General features: G+C 36.0%; 2 protein-coding genes across 2 annotated transcripts in view; one reads left to right on the forward strand and one right to left on the reverse strand.

Moving 5' to 3' along the window:
• Positions 1 to 8594, forward strand: part of LOC138316805 (uncharacterized) — a 40797-nt gene extending 32203 nt beyond the window's left edge. The window contains 9 exon segments of the mRNA XM_069258460.1: positions 834 to 889; positions 1530 to 1649; positions 2209 to 2396; positions 2900 to 2938; positions 3117 to 3136; positions 3139 to 3224; positions 6155 to 6220; positions 6777 to 6889; positions 7735 to 8594. Of these exon segments, the coding sequence (XP_069114561.1) occupies positions 834 to 889; positions 1530 to 1649; positions 2209 to 2396; positions 2900 to 2938; positions 3117 to 3136; positions 3139 to 3224; positions 6155 to 6220; positions 6777 to 6889; positions 7735 to 7846 (800 nt within the window). The 3' untranslated portion in view covers positions 7847 to 8594.
• A 4014-nt stretch (positions 8595 to 12608) lies between these two features.
• Positions 12609 to 17220, reverse strand: LOC138316302 (ras-related protein Rab-35-like). The gene is made up of 4 exons (XM_069257944.1): positions 16228 to 17220; positions 14821 to 14983; positions 13754 to 13873; positions 12609 to 13412 (listed from the first exon to the last, which is right to left on the reverse strand). The coding sequence occupies exons 1-4, from the start codon at positions 16411 to 16413 to the stop codon at positions 13243 to 13245; spliced, it is 639 nt and encodes a 212-aa protein (XP_069114045.1). The 5' UTR covers positions 16414 to 17220; the 3' UTR covers positions 12609 to 13242.
• Between the last annotated feature and the right edge of the window lie 341 nt (positions 17221 to 17561).

Raw genomic sequence — 17561 nt, forward strand, 5'->3', positions numbered from 1 at the left:
GATGTAATATCGTCAAGTCAGACGACAATCTCAAACCAATTTAGCTACTTGAACACTGGTGTTTTGACAACTTCGGAAAACTCCACTGTGTAAGCGTGCGTCAGCCTCGCCTCGCTGCACAATAACGGTCACCGAGTTCACACATGTGGCCGAGAACAAATACTTTATGTTATTACGCTATATATGAACTTTTTGCAAAATTTAATACACCTACTTAAAGTTCTGATCTGATTAAATAAAATTATCTCTGAAATTTACTTTGTTTGTCATGTTTATTTTACACTAAAATATTGAACTTTTTTGTTATCGCGGATGAATAATTCTACCTTACGTGCAGCGTCATCATTCGCTGTTCAATTGAGTAAGCTCCTCCCACTTTTGACCGACTTTTATTGAATAATTACGTCACTTTCAAATGACGATTTTATTTCATAAAATATAAATAAAAAGTCGTGTGAGTGTAAAAATATAGGGATTGGATTTCGTTTTTATGTTAACCATGCTTGTATGGAGCAATTCCTCTAAGAATATATTCAATATGGGGCGCTAACAACCATACCTTCTCACAAGATAATATGAATAACACATCACAAACCATACCTTCTCACAAGATAATATGAATAACACATCACAAACCATACCTTCTCACAAGATAATATGAATAACACATCACAAACCATACCTTCTCACAAGATAATATGAATAACAGTATACATTAATATATAGTTACTGTGCAGTGTGCAGTGTGTAAACATTAATCTGTAGTTTAATGTATTAATATGCCATGTCATTACTATCTTTTGAATGAAGACAAATATAATTGTATTTTGTAGAATCCTTGGGCGATTGTTCCTTTCTGAATACCTGTTTTCACATGGATACTTGTAAGGTAAGCTGTTCTACAGCTTTGATGTACTGTATCCTAATTAAATTTTTAATATCAGTTGTACAGTAAAACATGTTTATAACGAACACTTGTACAACAAATTCATGGTTACAATCCATTCCCCGTCAATGTTCCAATAAGATCACTTCATAGCGTATTCATATACTTAGCTGAGTATCTGAAGGCACCGTGATCAGAGTCAGGGACAATCTTCGGATATTGAGGCTTTAAGGGTTTTAATGAAATCTTTCGCGTGGATATTGGGGAAAAGTACATATTATGTACAGTTTCAAGGACAAAACTTCTTCACTTTAATATGTAAATATCGTGTAAGTACCTGCATTAATTTAAAAGTGTTATCTTAAACTTTTGAAATACATACATGAAAATAAAATCTACAATATTAGGTCATGTTTTTAACTTAACAACTGACTTTATATACAGTTAAAGCCCCCGTAGACAGATTCCACTAAGAATACCATGTCTGATGTATCTAAACAAGACTCCCTTCTTACCACACCTGCTGGAATCCAGTGGTATGCTAATATACTGAGATTTTAAACAGAAACTATGAGATAGACTACCCAGTGGTCAGTGCCCAGTGGTCAATACAACTAATGTCTCTGTTATATTTATACTTCAGTATGTCCACTATGAGATAGATTACCCAGCGGTCAGTACAACAGATGCTATGAAAAAAGAAGCACTTGCCATGGCCAAGAAGGGATTGGAGTCTGGAGGGGATGTTCTGTATCCTCCTCAGGTTAATATTTAGTCAACAATCAAACATTGGGCTTAATTAGTAATACGTTTAAATAGGGACTGTTTTTGAAAGTTATAGCCAATTTTTTGCATTTCGTTTTCCTTCTCTTTCATTCATTTGAACAAACTTTGTAACCCTTCATCCCAGCATGCCACAGGCCCAATATCAGGTCTCTAGGCCTCTTAGTTATTTGACACTTGACTTAGACATTTTGACTGACAGATAAATCTCTGCCAGACAGGTTTGAGCAAGGTAAGGCTATCAACTCTGCTTCTCCCACCCGGTTTAACTTCTACTTGACCTTCTGTTCATATTTCTTGTTTGCATTTCCCTTTGTTCTCAGCTATGCTCCTTTTTTTTTGCCATTATTTACTTTTCTCATCTGAGCTAGCTCCCCTCTTTTTCCTCTCTATCTATCTCTCCTTCAAAATAATATTTCTCTCCTTCCTTCCTTCTCTGTGTCATTTCTTCCCCTGCACTTCATTAACAATGACTTCCATCATTATACCACTTTAACCTTTAAAGGTCATATGTATATAATTGTTTCTTGTCTCCACAGTGGGTGCAGTGTGATTTGCGTTTTTTTGATATGAGTGTGCTGGGAAAGTGTGCTGTTGTGATGGCCGACCCTCCCTGGGATATTCACATGGAGCTTCCATACGGAACCATGTCTGATGACGAGATGAGAAAGCTCGATGTCCCCAGTCTCCAAGACGATGGATTCATCTTTCTATGGGTTACAGGGAGGTTGGTGGTTTATTTTCAATTCATAAAATTTTACCACAATTTAGTGTTTTGCAAAACAAAAACCAAAAAATACGATTAAAATAAAAACTCACCTTGGTAGTATCTATGTGTATCCACTGTATCGTAGTTGGAAACATTCTACAGAACCTCAACACGAAAGTCTTGAGTTGCTATAGAGCTTTACAATTGTGTTTTCGGATGTAATATGTATGGAATCAAGATAGAAATTGGTAAAACAAAATTTACAAATTAATTTATTGTAAGTTTTTCATGTAAAAAAAAATAATTGTGTTTTCGGATGTAATATGGTTGGCATCAAGATAGAAATTGGTAAAACAAAATTTACAAATTAATTTATTGTAAGTTTTTCATGTAAAAAAAAAATGATTGTGTTTTCGGATGTAATATGGTTGGCATCAAGATAGAAATTGGTAAAACAAAATTTACAAATTAATTTATTGTAAGTTTTTCATGTTATAAAAAATTTGTTTCCTGGTTTACAGGGCAATGGAACTTGGTCGAGAATGCCTAGACTTGTGGGGGTAATTACTTTTCTTACATTTATGTATGTACAAATATTTGTTATCATAGTTTCAAGATAATGAATTTGATTAAAAGATTTATTTTTCAAAGACTTTTTTCTACAATTTCCCTAAGTAATATTTGAAATGTAGCATCATCACATACTAGTTTTAAGAACCATTTGTATCATCATTCCAGTTACAAACGTGTTGATGAGGTGATTGGGTAAAAACCAACCAGTTACAGAGAATTATCAGGACTGGACGAACTGGTCACTGGCTAAACCACGGCAAGGAGCACTGTCTGGTCAGTACAAGGTCAAGGTGTTACTATGGCAATGGATAGGAAGTTAAGGTTATTCATTGTCTCACTATGGCGCAACAAATTTTAGTGTAATGCCATATATCTTATATCATTATATCAATAGATTTTGTCAATAGACATAATTTTTGTGTCGCCTGCAACACAAAAGGCGACACTTAGGTATCACTATGTCGGCGTCGGCATCCAGGATCTCGAAACGGTTTCCGTGCGATAACTTTAGTATTTTTTTTTTCCGATTTCAACCAAATTTGGTAATCTTGCTTTATATCAATGAGATCTCAAATTGCTTTATATCAATGAGATCTCGGATGAGTTCGATAATGGTCAAAATCCGTCAATATTTGCAAGAGTTATGGGACTTTGAAATTGTCAAAACAGATAAATCCATGGTTTCTGCTCGATAACTTAGATATTTATCGTTCAATTTCAACCAAATTTAATGAGTTGTTTTATATCAATGAGATCTCGGATGAGTTTAGTAATGGTTAAAATCCGTCAATATATTCAAGAGTTACAGGACTTTAAAATCATCCAAACAGGGTTTTCGCTCGATAACTTTAGTATTTATTGTGTGATTTCAACCAAATTTGGTACATGTATATTGCTTTATTTCAATAAGATCTTAGATGGGTTCAATACTGGTCAAAATCCATCATATTTGCAAGAGTTATGGGGCTTGATATCTTCACCTTATTATTAACAACATTTTCAACTGTAAATAACTATTTTTTGTGATGCTGTGCAGGCGACACATCCACTTCCTTGTTGACCACTTAAAGTATAAGTGGAGCGGCTAAGGTCGATTTTTTCGACAAAATCGTTTACAGTTTGAAGAAAGCATAGAACTTTGCATATGGCTTCTTTGGGACATAAGGATACAGGAAAAAAATGGACCCCAAAAAATCAAGGCCCCTGGCAGCCGCCATATTGGTTTTCAAAATGGCCGCCAAAAACACCTTACACAAAAACGACCCATAACTCACGTTCTATACCAGCTAGACCCAAACTTTAAATGTCTACACCCATATTATTGATACCTCTGAACATTCTGGTTTAAGTTGTTTCTGTATTTCACTCTGTAAATGAGCAAAAATCAAGCTATTAACACTCATAAAATGTTGATATCTATGACATGCCTTGAATTATATTGGAATAAATTCCTGCATTGTAACTCTGCATGCGTCATCGAATGATCATATTTCATGGGCTTTATTGACTCCTCAACTAGAACATCTTCAAAGTCGCAAGTCAACAGCGATTGACCAAATCACTGTCCATTTGCAGATAATTAACACCGAACTCATACCTTGTCACTTCTACTTCAATAGGGCACCGTCTGGCCTGTTTTTGACAGTAAATCCACAGTTGATTTCTTGTCACTACCCATTACTTCCAATGTTGGAACGTGCAGGAAACAGGAACACCCATTCCTACATTCTAGGGTGTTGGTATCTTCTACCAAAGCTTAATATTTCTTCTTCCTCCTTTCAAATCCCCTCCTCACAGTGAAACTCCTATGGAAATGACAAGTCATCTATAACCACTTCAGAACATCTAGACACATTTCACCTTATGGTGTCTGGTGAGAACAAATCCACCTTATTTCTCGTGTGTATGTGTGCATTCCTTCTTTATATCATACTGACGTCTGTCATCCCTATTTGCGTTTAACAAAGTTGATAAAACTATTTTCTTTTAGTGACTAGGGCTTCTCTTTTATTTTTTCAAGATGATTGCCAATTTACATAGCACTTTCTCACTATACGTTTTTAATGAGCTGGGGTAGAAGAACGCACAAGAGTTCCTGGTGGCACAATCAGCAACTTGCACTATTGGTCCCACTTTTTATCCCCCGACCAACGAAGTTGGCGGGGGATATACAAATGGGTTCCGTCCGTCCTTCCGTCCGTCCGTCCGTACGAATGGTTTCCGGAGCATAACTCTAAAACGAGTAGAAATATTTCCACGAAACTTCATACACACATTGGTCTTATGGTCTAGTAGTGCCTTTTGCTATTTTTAGGTTTTCATTGTCTGCATTTTTTCCGTAACCATGGAAACATTGCTGAAAATATCATATTTTGTACCAGGTTCGTTTCCGGAGCATAACTCTAAAACCAGAAGAGATATTTCCACGAAACTTCATAGACACATTGGTCTTATGGTCTAGTAGTGCCTTTTGCTATTTAAAGGTTTTCACTTTTTGTACTTTTTTCTGTAACCATGGAAACATTGCTGAAAATGGCAGATTTTTGCGTAAGAATCGTTTCCGGAGCACAACTCTAAAACCAGCAGAGATATTTCCACGAAACTTCATAGACACATTCTTTTTATGGTCTAGTCGTACCTTTTGCTATTTTTAGGTTTTCATTTTTTGCACTTTTTCCGTTATCATGGAAACATTGCTGAAAATATCATGGTAAATGGTAAATGTTACTTTGCAAAACTCCACCCATCTTTGTGTATATAGTCTAATATAAATGTCAATATAGTCTAATATCAACAATTGCAGCCCCGCTCTACTTGAATTATACACCATCTTTCTTTAGCTCAACTTCCTTTTTCCTGGGTTTTTTCATACACATAAGTCTCCACAATCAAACTCACTTCAGCTTTGATATCTCCATTGGCGGGGGATCTGAATGACTATGTCCTTGTTGTCATAGGCAAGGTTCCAATATCTAACTAAGTTAGTTTGCTGTCTATGTGGTCCCAATATCGTTTATACTCTCTATTATCTCCTTTATTTGCACTTTTAAGTTTGACTGATGCCAAGTATACTTTTGATGTGTTTTTGTTGTCTAGGTGATTGCTCAAATGATTGCTTAGAACAACAATGAAACAATGATGTAGCTTTCATGTAATATATCACTGCACTAATCTATAACAAATAAGAATCAAACTTATTACAGGTTGGTTTGAAGGGCAATCCCCAGGGAGCTAACAGAGGACTGGATTGTGATGTCATCGTGGCTGAGGTAATTCTTTATGTAAACCTCCATGTATCAATTTGTTCTCGAAAAGTGATTGATACTTTAAAGAGCCACTACCTTTCCGAAACAAAAATTGAAATTTTCTTTGAAACAATTATAACATAATAAAATTGATATCGATGTCCGAAGATGAGGTCACAATGACAAACAGATGCAAAATTCCCTGATTTGTCTATGCTAATAGTGAAGATTCATTCTGCTTTTTTTTCATTTGGCGCAGTGATAGTCAACTAATGCGTGATGGACAACGGCGGGAAACATAACATTTGGTTTATTTTGATTATATTGTTCAGAAGGTGATGATAAGTGATAAGTAGGCCAATAAACTTTACGACTTTACAAAATTACAATCCAGTTTTACATTTACACTTTAAAAATCAAACGTGGTTTTGGAAAGGTAATGGGCCTTTAAATAGCACGATTGGATGTGATATTTACTGTCTCCCATTTTGTCAAAAAAAACAAAAACAAATATACATAAAAAACATAATCAAATAAAGCATTATACTTTATAAATGTCGCCCTTTGTATTTTTCTGTAGGTGCGTGCTACCAGTCACAAGCCCGATGAGATTTATGGTATCATAGAGAGACTTTCTCCAGGGACAAGGAAAGTAGAACTGTTCGGAAGACCACATAACGTACAGCCAAACTGGTGAGCATTACGTTGTGGAATTCAAATACAGTATACAAGTTTATTTTGATAGTTGTAATAAAACAATATCTTTATATGAACCTAATCTTTTCTCAGGTACTGTTCATAAATCGTTGTAGTAGATTTCTGTTCAGTAATTTGTAGTCCTCTTGTGATCACATGGGTTGAACTCTGGTTGATATTTCCAAACTATTAGGGAATTGGTATATCTGTAGATACAGATCGTATAAAGTGAATGATATTTGTTTATGCTTTGATTAAAGTGAACAGTCGGGCAAGGATGGCTAAAGTCGGTAAAAATGGTGTGAATGTATCCAGTATAATTTCTTATGAAATAGAAAAATAAAATCTCTCGCCAAAATCTGTCTGCGTACGAAGAAATTAATTTAAAGTATAGGAATCCTAAAATGTCCTCCTGGCAGACTATGTCCGTGGTTACATTTCCACGCAGCCTCGCTTTCAATGCTTTCAACTTTCCTTTACTTTAATGGTCAGAACTGGGAAACGTAAGCAGAACTTGGCCGTTGTATTAATATGTGAGAACTTTTGGAAGGCCAATGTACGCATTTAGACTGGTTTTCTTTGCCCGACTATTCACTTTAAAGGACAACATTGTTATTAGAATATTTGAGATACTGTAAACCAATTCAATGATAATTCCTATCAATATAGATATCAATTGGCGGCAACAAACTTTTAGCAGATTTACTTAGATCTCGAAGTTTGCGAAAGTAAATAGCACGCGAATAATTGTTGGTTTACAGTAGTAGATTTGTTATGTTAAGAACTGGTTAAGGCTCTTGACCCAGTAGATATATTTACAGTGTGTATTTGTTTAATTCCAGGATAACACTAGGAAATCAGGTAGAGGGAGTGAGACTGAAGGACCCTGACGTTGTTAAACTGTTCCGTAACAGGTACCCTGACGGTAACTGTCTCACACCTAAAGGCAAATGAAAACTTAACATCAGGTACAGGAGGATGAAATTAAAATTATTCAAACGTCTCACGTTGGTTTATGGAGGTGTATAACGTGCCAAAACGCAACTGAAAAAATGAAAGTTGGAGAGCACAGCTTCCATACACCCAGTCCAAGTGTAGAATATCCATTTGAGCTTTCAGAACAGATTGTCAATGTACAACGCCAAATGAACGCTTAAACAGGTCGTATAGTTCACCATATATGTTATTAGACAGCAGGCTGTTTTAAAAGTTTAGCAGGACAGTATCGGAACTTAAAGGAATGTTTAGTGTGAGGAATGGTACATTGTATATTGCTGGCTCACTATCTGTGATAATTTGGGTAATAGGGCTGCTCTGGGTGGCTTGTACATCTAGATGGTTATGGTAACAACACAGGATATGGATGGTCAGGACTCGGTCTTGCATGGAATCATCATTGACAATATCAAACTTTTTAACCAAAGATTGAGCAGCATGAATGAATATAGGAATCGTATCCTTTCTAATTTAATTCACAAAATATGAAATAGATAATTCCTATGTTTTGTCCTGGAATTCGCGATGAGATTCATGAGATTTTGGAGTAATGTTTTCCCCCTATTTTGACTATCCAGTAACACAGTACATGCAAGTGAGGATGTGTTGTTGAGGATATTGTTTTTAGTGAATGTCATGTGTTAGTGAATTGACGTTGATTGGTGAAAGTGTACTCAAGACAGGAATAAAGTGTACATGTTATACATATGCTTTGTCTGTGAATGTGTTCTAAGTGCAATTGTAATCGTAATACATGTATATCAACTGAAACAATACCCTTTACACTGTATTGTAGGTTATACAAAGTTATGGCTTGTCTCATGCAATCTGATCAGTGCATTTGGCCTTTTTAGGTCACCTAACCATAGGTCATGGTGACCTTTTACGATAGTCTTTTCTCCGTTGCCGTGCGTTAACATTTTCTTGTGAACAAGATAAGTTAAGTAAATATAAAGCGAGCTTAATGAAACTTTGTATGTAGACTAACATTCAAAATATTTCGGACAAGTTTGAAAATCTGCTTGATTCAAAAGTAATTTACGGAGTTGTTGCCCTTTGCACTAATAATTAGTATTGAACCTAATGAACACGATAAGTTGAGTAAATATAAACCGAGCTTAATGAAACCTTGTATGTAGACTACGATGGAAATATCTCTGTTGAGATCGAAAATCAGCTTGATTCGACAGTAATTTACGGAGTTATTGCCCTTTGCACTAATAATTATTATTGGACCTTGTAAACTATTTTGTTTTAGTTTTACGTCCTATTATTAACAGCCAGGGTCATATAAGGACGTGCCAGGTTTGTTGGTGGAAGAAAGCCGGAGTACCCGGAGAAAAACCACCGGTCAGCGGTCAGTACCTGGCAACTGCCCCACATGGGATTCGAACCCGCATCCCTTGTAAACTAAATAACTTGTGTAAATATTAACTGAGTTTAATGAAACTTTATATGTAGACTAACATTGGAAATATCTAAGACGAGTTCGAAAATCAGCTTGGTTCAACTTATATTTACGGAGTTATTACCCTTTGCACTAATAATTATTATTGGACCTTGTAAACGCGATAACTTGCCGTAAACATAAACGGAGCTTAATGAATCTTTGTAGACTAACGTGGAAAAGATCTCAGATAAGTTCGAGAATCAACTTGATTCGACAGTAATTTACGGAGTTATTGCCCTTTGCACTTATAATTATTATTGGACTTTGTGAACGTGATGACTTTAGTAAATATGAACAGAGCTTAATGAAACTTTGTATGTACATTAACATTCAAAATATCTCGGAAGATTTCGAAAATCAGTTTGATTCGACAGCAATTTACGGAGTTATTGCCTTTGCACTAATAATTATTATTAGACAAATACAAACCGAGCTTAATGAAACTTTGCATGTAGACTAACACTGGAAATATCTCGGATGAGTTACATGTAGAAAATCAGCTTGATTCAAGTGATTTACGGAGTTATTGCACTTTGCACTAATGATTATTTTTGGACCTAGTAAACGCGATATCCTGGGTAAATAAATAAATCCAGCTAAATGAAACTTAGTGTTTAGACTAGCATTGAAGATATCTCGGACGAGTTCGAAAATCAACTTTATTCGAGTTTTTACGGAGTTATTGCCCTTTGCACTAATAATTATTATTGGACTTGAACGTGATAACTTGAGAAAATATAAACCGCACTTAATGAAACTTTGTACATGTATGTACACCGATTAGATCTATGTTCCTAATTCGTGAACAAAAGACATTTGTTGGCTAGTAAATGTATGTAGACCTATTAGATCTATGTTCCTAATTCATGAACAAAAGACATTTGTTTGCTAGTAAATGACATAACTAATTTGTATCAAATATCAAATGACTGTTAAGGCCCATGGGCCTTTTGTTTGAAATTTGGTCCTAAAGACATTCAAGTCACCCAAAAGAAAACGTTTTGTCTCGTACATTCGACCTGTATTGACATCCTTTCGGTTGTCAACTTTTTCGTAAACAATGGTTTAGTCTGCAACAATAATGTATATTTTTAAAATGTCCACGTAGTAAAATAAATACGATAACTCCATGCTCAGTTGGGAAATCCGTCCACATTCGTCTTTTTGCAGTAATGTGTAATGTGCAGGAATCAAGTTGATTAATCCTTTTTGATTTGTATTGATAATTAAATCCTTTGTTCATATAGTACGATAGTAGTATAGGCTTCATCCTCGCTGTTCACTCACGTATTTGTGAGCGCCTGTGAAATCCTAATTTACTCGTTGAGAGCTTCTGCTGCCTATTTGACTGCAGTTCTCCGGATTTCGGCTCCAAGAAAGAAATCAGGCCAAGCTGTTCATTAATATAATCTTTCCCTACCTAGAGGGTGTTACAACAAAATCACAACCCGAGGGGTAATTCATGAACGGCCAACCCGAGGCTTGCCGAGGGTTGGACATTCAGGAATCCCCCCGAGGGTTGTGATTTTGTTGTCACACCCTCAAAGGTAGGGAATGATTCTTCTTCTCCAACATACAAAAGAAAAAGAAGAGATAATAGCCAAAAAAGAAGCATTTCACCGCGACATGAACATGGTTCCATCGTCTGCACGTCAATATTGATGATGTCATCGACAATGCACGCCACGGTCACACCGCATGATGACATGACGTCACGTAATTGTCTTTAGGTTCAAAAGGTTAGCGCGCGCAATCTGTCATACCCTAGGGGTTGACAGAGAAATCTCCCACTGCTAAAACCGGTGACAAATCAGTGAATGGTGGGAGAATATCTTGATCTTGGTCTGCGTAGGAATATCGATCTTCAGATGCTTTTCAGCAACAAATGCTGTGGTTTGAGATTCCACTATCGATACTGAAATATAAACCGAGCTTAATGAAATTTTGCATGTAGACTAACACTTAAAATATCTCAGACAAATTAGAAAATCAGCTTGATTCGACAGTAACTTACGGAGCCTTTGCACTAATGATTATTATTGGACCTTGTAAACGCGATTACTTGAGTAAATATAAACCGAGCTCAATGAATGTTTGTTTGTAGACTAATATTGGAAAGATCTCAGTCGAGTTCGAAAATCAACTTGATTCGACAATTATTTACGGAGTTATTGTCCTTTTTACTTATAAGTATTATTGTACTTTGTGAACGTGATAACTTAAGTAAATATAAAAATCCAGCTTAATGAAACTTTGTATGTAGACTAACATTGGATATATCTCGAACGAGTTCGAAAATCAACTTGATTCGACAGTTATTTACGGAGTTATTGCCCTTTGCACTAATGATTATTATTTTACTTTGTGAACGTAATAACTTTAGTAAATATGAACCGAGCTTAATGAAACTTTGTACGTAGACTAATATTGGAAAAATTTCGGATGAGTTTGAAAATCAGCTTAATTCGACAGTAATTTAGGGGGTTATTGCCCTTTGCACTTATAATTATTATTGGACTTTGTTAACGCTATAATTTGAATAAATATAAACCGCGTTTTATGAAACATTGTACATGTATGTAGACCTATTAGATCTATGTTCCTAATTCATGAACAAAAGACGTTTGTTGGCTAGTAAATTACATAACTAATTTGTATCAAATATCAGATGTATATATATTCTTAAAATGTTCACGTAGAAAAATAAATACGATAACTCCATGCTCAGGTGGGGAATCCGTCCACATTCATCTTTTTACAGTAATGTGTCAAGAATCAAGTTGGTTAATCCTTTTTTATGTGTATTGATAATTAAATCCTTTGTTCATATAGTACGATAGTAGTATAGACTTTATCCTCGCTGTTCACTCGCGTATTTGTGAGCACCTGTGAAATCCTATTTTACTTGTTGAGAACGTCTGCTTCTATATGACTGCTGTCTTCCGGATTTCAGCTCCAAGAAAGAAAACAGGCCAATCTGTTCATTATCTTGATCCTGGTCTGGGTAGGAATATCGATCTTCCGATGTTTTTCAGCAACGGATGATGTGGTTTGAGATTCCATTATCGATACTGAATTAATGTATCTTCTTTTTGATCCCTAAATAATATGGATTTTATTGATATAACACGTATATCTACGTTACGTTCAATCAACAAACCAGTAGTTTGACGTAGTTTGTCAACAAGAACACGATAAAGTAGGTGCTATATTGGTTCTTGTGTGTTAAACAGGTCAATTACACACTCACTTAATTACATTGTAAGTGGATTATAGGACTTCTCTGTGGTGCCAGGATTCACATTTATTGATACACTGATTAATCCAACCTTGATATGTATCATCTATCTACATTGTATTATATCAGTATGGGTGCAACAATCATAATATACATATTATCATTTCGAACGTTTTGTGTAATATGTCTGCTAAAACATTAGAAAAAACATTTGATTAAATCAAACAGGTAACCTAGCTGGACCAAGAATTTGAGGTAATTGACACAGGTAGAGAACCTCGTATTCCTGACTTGTCCAACTCAATACTAGATGACACATGCTATCAAGTTTTCATCGGGTATCAAACTTCATTCGGATATTCTGTGCCGACTGTTGCAAGTCGTTGTTGTATCACAAATGTCTAGTATATATTTTCTATGTATAAGTCTACTTCGATTGTCCATCTTTCAGTTACCGGTTTAGCTCTTCGAGAAAAGGATGTAGAATACTCCTGATGCCGCAGATCGAAAAATCAAAAATCTTACTGTTTCTTCACGGGTGTTTTAGTCAACAGACACCTTGATGTTATATTAAAGCTGTCGGGTGCACGAGAAAGAAAACTTGTTGACGACCAATCTCGACGTTATCCAAATATTTGACAACATTATTTTCTTGTCTGCAGCGGGTCAAATCGTCTGACAGCATTGCTCTCTCGGCGGTGGCCGACCTCGCTGTCTTGGCTGGTGTTTCGTGATTTCAACGGTGCTATTGTAGAGAGATTCGTAAAATAATGGCGTTTTGTAGGAGTCCATAAGTTTGGTTGCTACAACATTTAACGCATTGCCAATTCCCTCACCTACAAACAGAATTGAACGATGTCAAAATGTTAGGTGTACTAATTATCCTATAGATATCTTATGGATAGTTGATTTTAATACAGACTGGATAACGTTATAAAATCATATCAATGTAAGCCTTAATCACATTGCCGTATTGTGATAATGTTCAAGCTTGCATGGACGCAAAACCGACTCCGTGATTATCACACATACAACTAAACAACGCATTTACAATCATATTGAAAAAAACAACCAAGATATGACTTTTTGAGACCAACTTAGTTAAATAGTGTTATTAATTTAGTGTCCTGTGACAACTTCCTTGTTATTTCATTGTTTTAAACCATGAAATTCTTACCTGTAAGAGCCGACACTGGAAGTACACATTCGCAATTGTGTGCGTACCGGAAGTTTTCGACGTTGTCTGTTATCACAGTCCGCTCCAGATCTGACTTGTTTCCCAACACAAACCTCAACGCTATCAAAATAAATTAGTATTGTTTGATCTAGGATATTCATTGTAAAAAGGACAAAGGCAGAAATCGACGCTACAAGGACGTTTATGAGTAATGTCCTCTTCTGACCAAGACAAATGATCGTTTGTATTATAGCATCAACCTTAGTGAGATAACTGGTTTGTCAGCGTATGTGCTGTTGAGACAACATCGTAAAGTTGATAGGAATCTCACTACAGTATACCGTACCAGTTATGAATACGGACCCTAAATACCTCGGTCTTCCATATGATATGTATGTTTTGTCTTGGAAGATTGGAAGTCAGCGCATTTCATCCGAAATGAGATTAGATGTTCTAGATCAATTTATTTCTGAACTTATGGAACATACACTTCACTTACAATATTATGAATTAGTTGACAGTTTTACGTCAAAACAAAAAGACAAGAATCCAATTTTAAAGATGCTCCGCCACCGACAGAGCATCAATGATATTCATCATTTGAACAATCATTGGTGTTTAATCATATATATATGCCTATTTAACACTAAAAAATAACGTAAAAAAATTATATCGTCTTTGGTGCATGCGCAATCATACTTCATTCAATATAGGATATAATGCCACGTATTGTTTAAGGGATGCAATTAATTATTTTTCCTACTTTTAATTTGAAGTAAAATTAGAAGCTCAAACTTTTCAATGGTGGTAATGGTCTAAGTGAGTAACTTTTGTAACTAAAGAAAAATACTAAATCGTCTCCTATTTTTTGATAGTGAAAAAATGCCATTTGTCAGCGGTGAAGCATCTTTAATTGTGTGTAGGTTTCATAGCTTTTGTTGCCCACACGAGGCTGTTAATATACATGTACAGGTAAGCCTGTGTCATTGCGCTCTGCATCCTGCAATCAATTATATGGCGGATAAATCTGACATAGTTCGATTTGTTAGTAGTTAATTTCGCCTTACCGTTTGGAGCTAAATCTATGACGTCATTTGCCCACTTTGCCAGGTACTGAAGCGAGGCTGGATCATTGACGTCATACACCAGCAGCGCCGCGTGGGTGTTACGGTAGTAGTTTCGTGTCATCGTTTTGAACTTTTCCACACCTGCCGTATCCCATATTGCTAACTGTTGAAAAATATGAGGGATTTTATAATTATTGTTCTCATGTAGCCAGTGACGGAGAATCAATAACACCTACACAGTGAAATACTAGCTATAATGCCGATTACATTTTGTCATGCAAGTAGAGAAATTGCATGATATTAAAAGGCGACTAATTTTAGGGCTCTTTTTCTAATCTCTGTAGCGCATCCCTTAAGTTTTGACATCGAGATGTATGTTCAACACTGTTAGGAAGACTTCGGGTGTTGTCCACTGGCAAAGGCGCACTATAGTCTATTAAACTGGTAATTTCTATGCCTGCTTTAGCGCTCACCATAAAATGTGGTACAAATGGTTGCATCAGTACAATGGGACAATGAATTGTGATGGCATTGGCAACACGAGCATGGGTTCAATTATTACAAATAGACACAACCAAACTTCTGCCAAAACACACTGAATACATACATAGAAGGGTACCCAAAAATGACCTTGTCTGTTATGAGAATGTTAAGCATACTCAACAACCAACCAGAACTAGACGATATCCTCGAATATTTACAGTTTGCACTGGCATGGACTCAATAACCATGCTTTCTAGTATTAACATTATCAGTGTATAATGATAGTATAACACGTGGAGCGATTCCATTGTTACCGGAATAGTCGCTGGTGTAGCAACGTGGGGTCATGACCTCACTTTTGGTAGGAACATATGAATGACTCGATTCCAATCAGCTGTCCAATCGAATTCGTTGACGATGACGGGAGAGTAAAAAATATTGGTATTTTAATAAAAATTATGCAACTGTCGCGAGAATAAATGATATTTATTTATTTGAAAAATAAGATTTTTATTTTGTTTGGGTTATGAGGGTATAACCTACTCTACCTAAACTTGTGTTGAATCTTTGACAAAGAAAACAACGTTCATACGCCATGCTGTTTTGTTCTGTTCTTTCCCACTATGCTAGGTTCATAATAAATAAGTTAATAAAAGCGGACTTTTGTTGATATACTTTGATACATGGAATTGAAGAGAGGCAAAACACTAAAGAGATCAAAGGGGAGAAAATAACTTTATGTTAGTCTAGAGAAATATGTGTTTCAAGGACATTGTGGCTTTCGACTTCGAATATGCAGTGTGGAAATGATACTATTCATTAATAAAATCCCTCATTCAGCATATGGTCAAAGCCATCTCTCCATCGATATCTAGTTCATTTGTATGTCGATAAAGGAAACGTGTGTTCCGTGATATAACTCACCGATACCCGTTCATCCTCCACATACATAGGCTTTACACAGCTCTCGATACCCACTGTAGGCTGTAGTCCATGGACGAACTTATTGTCTTTAATCCTGAGGAACAACGAGGATTTCCCGACACCCGCTTCCCCAAGGAGTATCACCTTAAATAGAGGGCGTCGCCAGTCTATATCGTCTGCTGGCATAGCACAACCTCAACTCAGTAGCATCAAGACAGGTTTAAACTGTAATTCCATCCTTACTTTCTATGAATTCAAAAATTAAGTATTCTGACTGCCCAGCTCTAAAAACGTTCAAAACGTTGCCTATGCAGCTTTGAATCAAAATGTTTTTGTTTCGATTTCCTGACGCTTTAGATGTCTTCAACCAAATACCCACAAAGACAACACGATACGATCATTACGATGCCGCTGTGGACACGTCTGATGTTCCATTATATATTAGATGTCATATAGATGGCAATACAATGATTTCTACAGCCACATGGGATTAAAGTAACACATACGTTCCAAAGGAATATACCGTTCGCATGTTGATGTTATCACTGTACATACAAACAGTTCAGGCTACTGACATGTACAGGAGCCACATCTATAGGTAAAGACTTCCGGTCATACAACCACGTGAGCTACACTCGTGTTTACAGCTGATAACCAAGTCCTCTCTCCTATCACCATAATATCTACAGCTTAACAGAACAACTGTATAAAATCAGAAGGGGAATTGATGATGGTAACAATTAATACACGGTTGGCATTATGATGTTAAAAGCTCCATAGTTGCTTCAAATTATGTCAGAACTTTAGGATAAACCTTTCGTCGCATAAAATTATCTTCTGGATGTTATTGCAAAGCCCGACTTGTGTTAGATAAACTATATATGTGTCTAATTAATCAGAAATAATTCTTCAATATCTAATCAATTAACAATGTTTATAATTATAAACATCTTCGCTAGCCAAGGCTCCTGATTACGTTACACACCAAGAACCAGAAGCATTGGCTAGCGAAGATGAATAATAAACTTCTTTTGCGAAAGTAGTACGAGAACCGTGTAGAGCTAGCTTGGATTACGTGTGGTGAGTTAAGATAACAAATAGTTAACGCCGGGGTGGTACAAGTACGACATGTAAATAGACATTGTGTAATACATTATATGACTGTTATCATCTGGGATATAACACTCGACATGTGGACAATACTTAGAGGTCAATCAAATCTTTAACCTGGGCGATAATTTAAGTCATTAGTTTGCAATGGACTTTATATCATTAAGCGATGAACATAAGGAAAACTCGGACAGAACCCATACATATAAGTTATATAAAACAAA

Source organism: Argopecten irradians, chromosome 2 (assembly GCF_041381155.1).
Source record: "Argopecten irradians isolate NY chromosome 2, Ai_NY, whole genome shotgun sequence".
Lineage (NCBI taxonomy): Eukaryota > Metazoa > Mollusca > Bivalvia > Pectinida > Pectinidae > Argopecten > Argopecten irradians.

Excerpts from the sequence above, each read along its gene's own strand:
- LOC138316302 (XM_069257944.1), bottom strand. The coding sequence starts at position 16,413 with ATGCCAGCAGACGATATAGACTGGCGACGCCCTCTATTTAAGGTGATA. Across the intron at positions 13,874-14,820 it reads CATAGATTTAGCTCCAAACG|CGTTGAGGTTTGTGTTGGGA; the intron begins GTAAGGCGAAAT and ends TTATTTTGATAG. Across the intron at positions 13,413-13,753 it reads TCCAGTGTCGGCTCTTACAG|GTGAGGGAATTGGCAATGCG; the intron begins GTAAGAATTTCA and ends TTCTGTTTGTAG.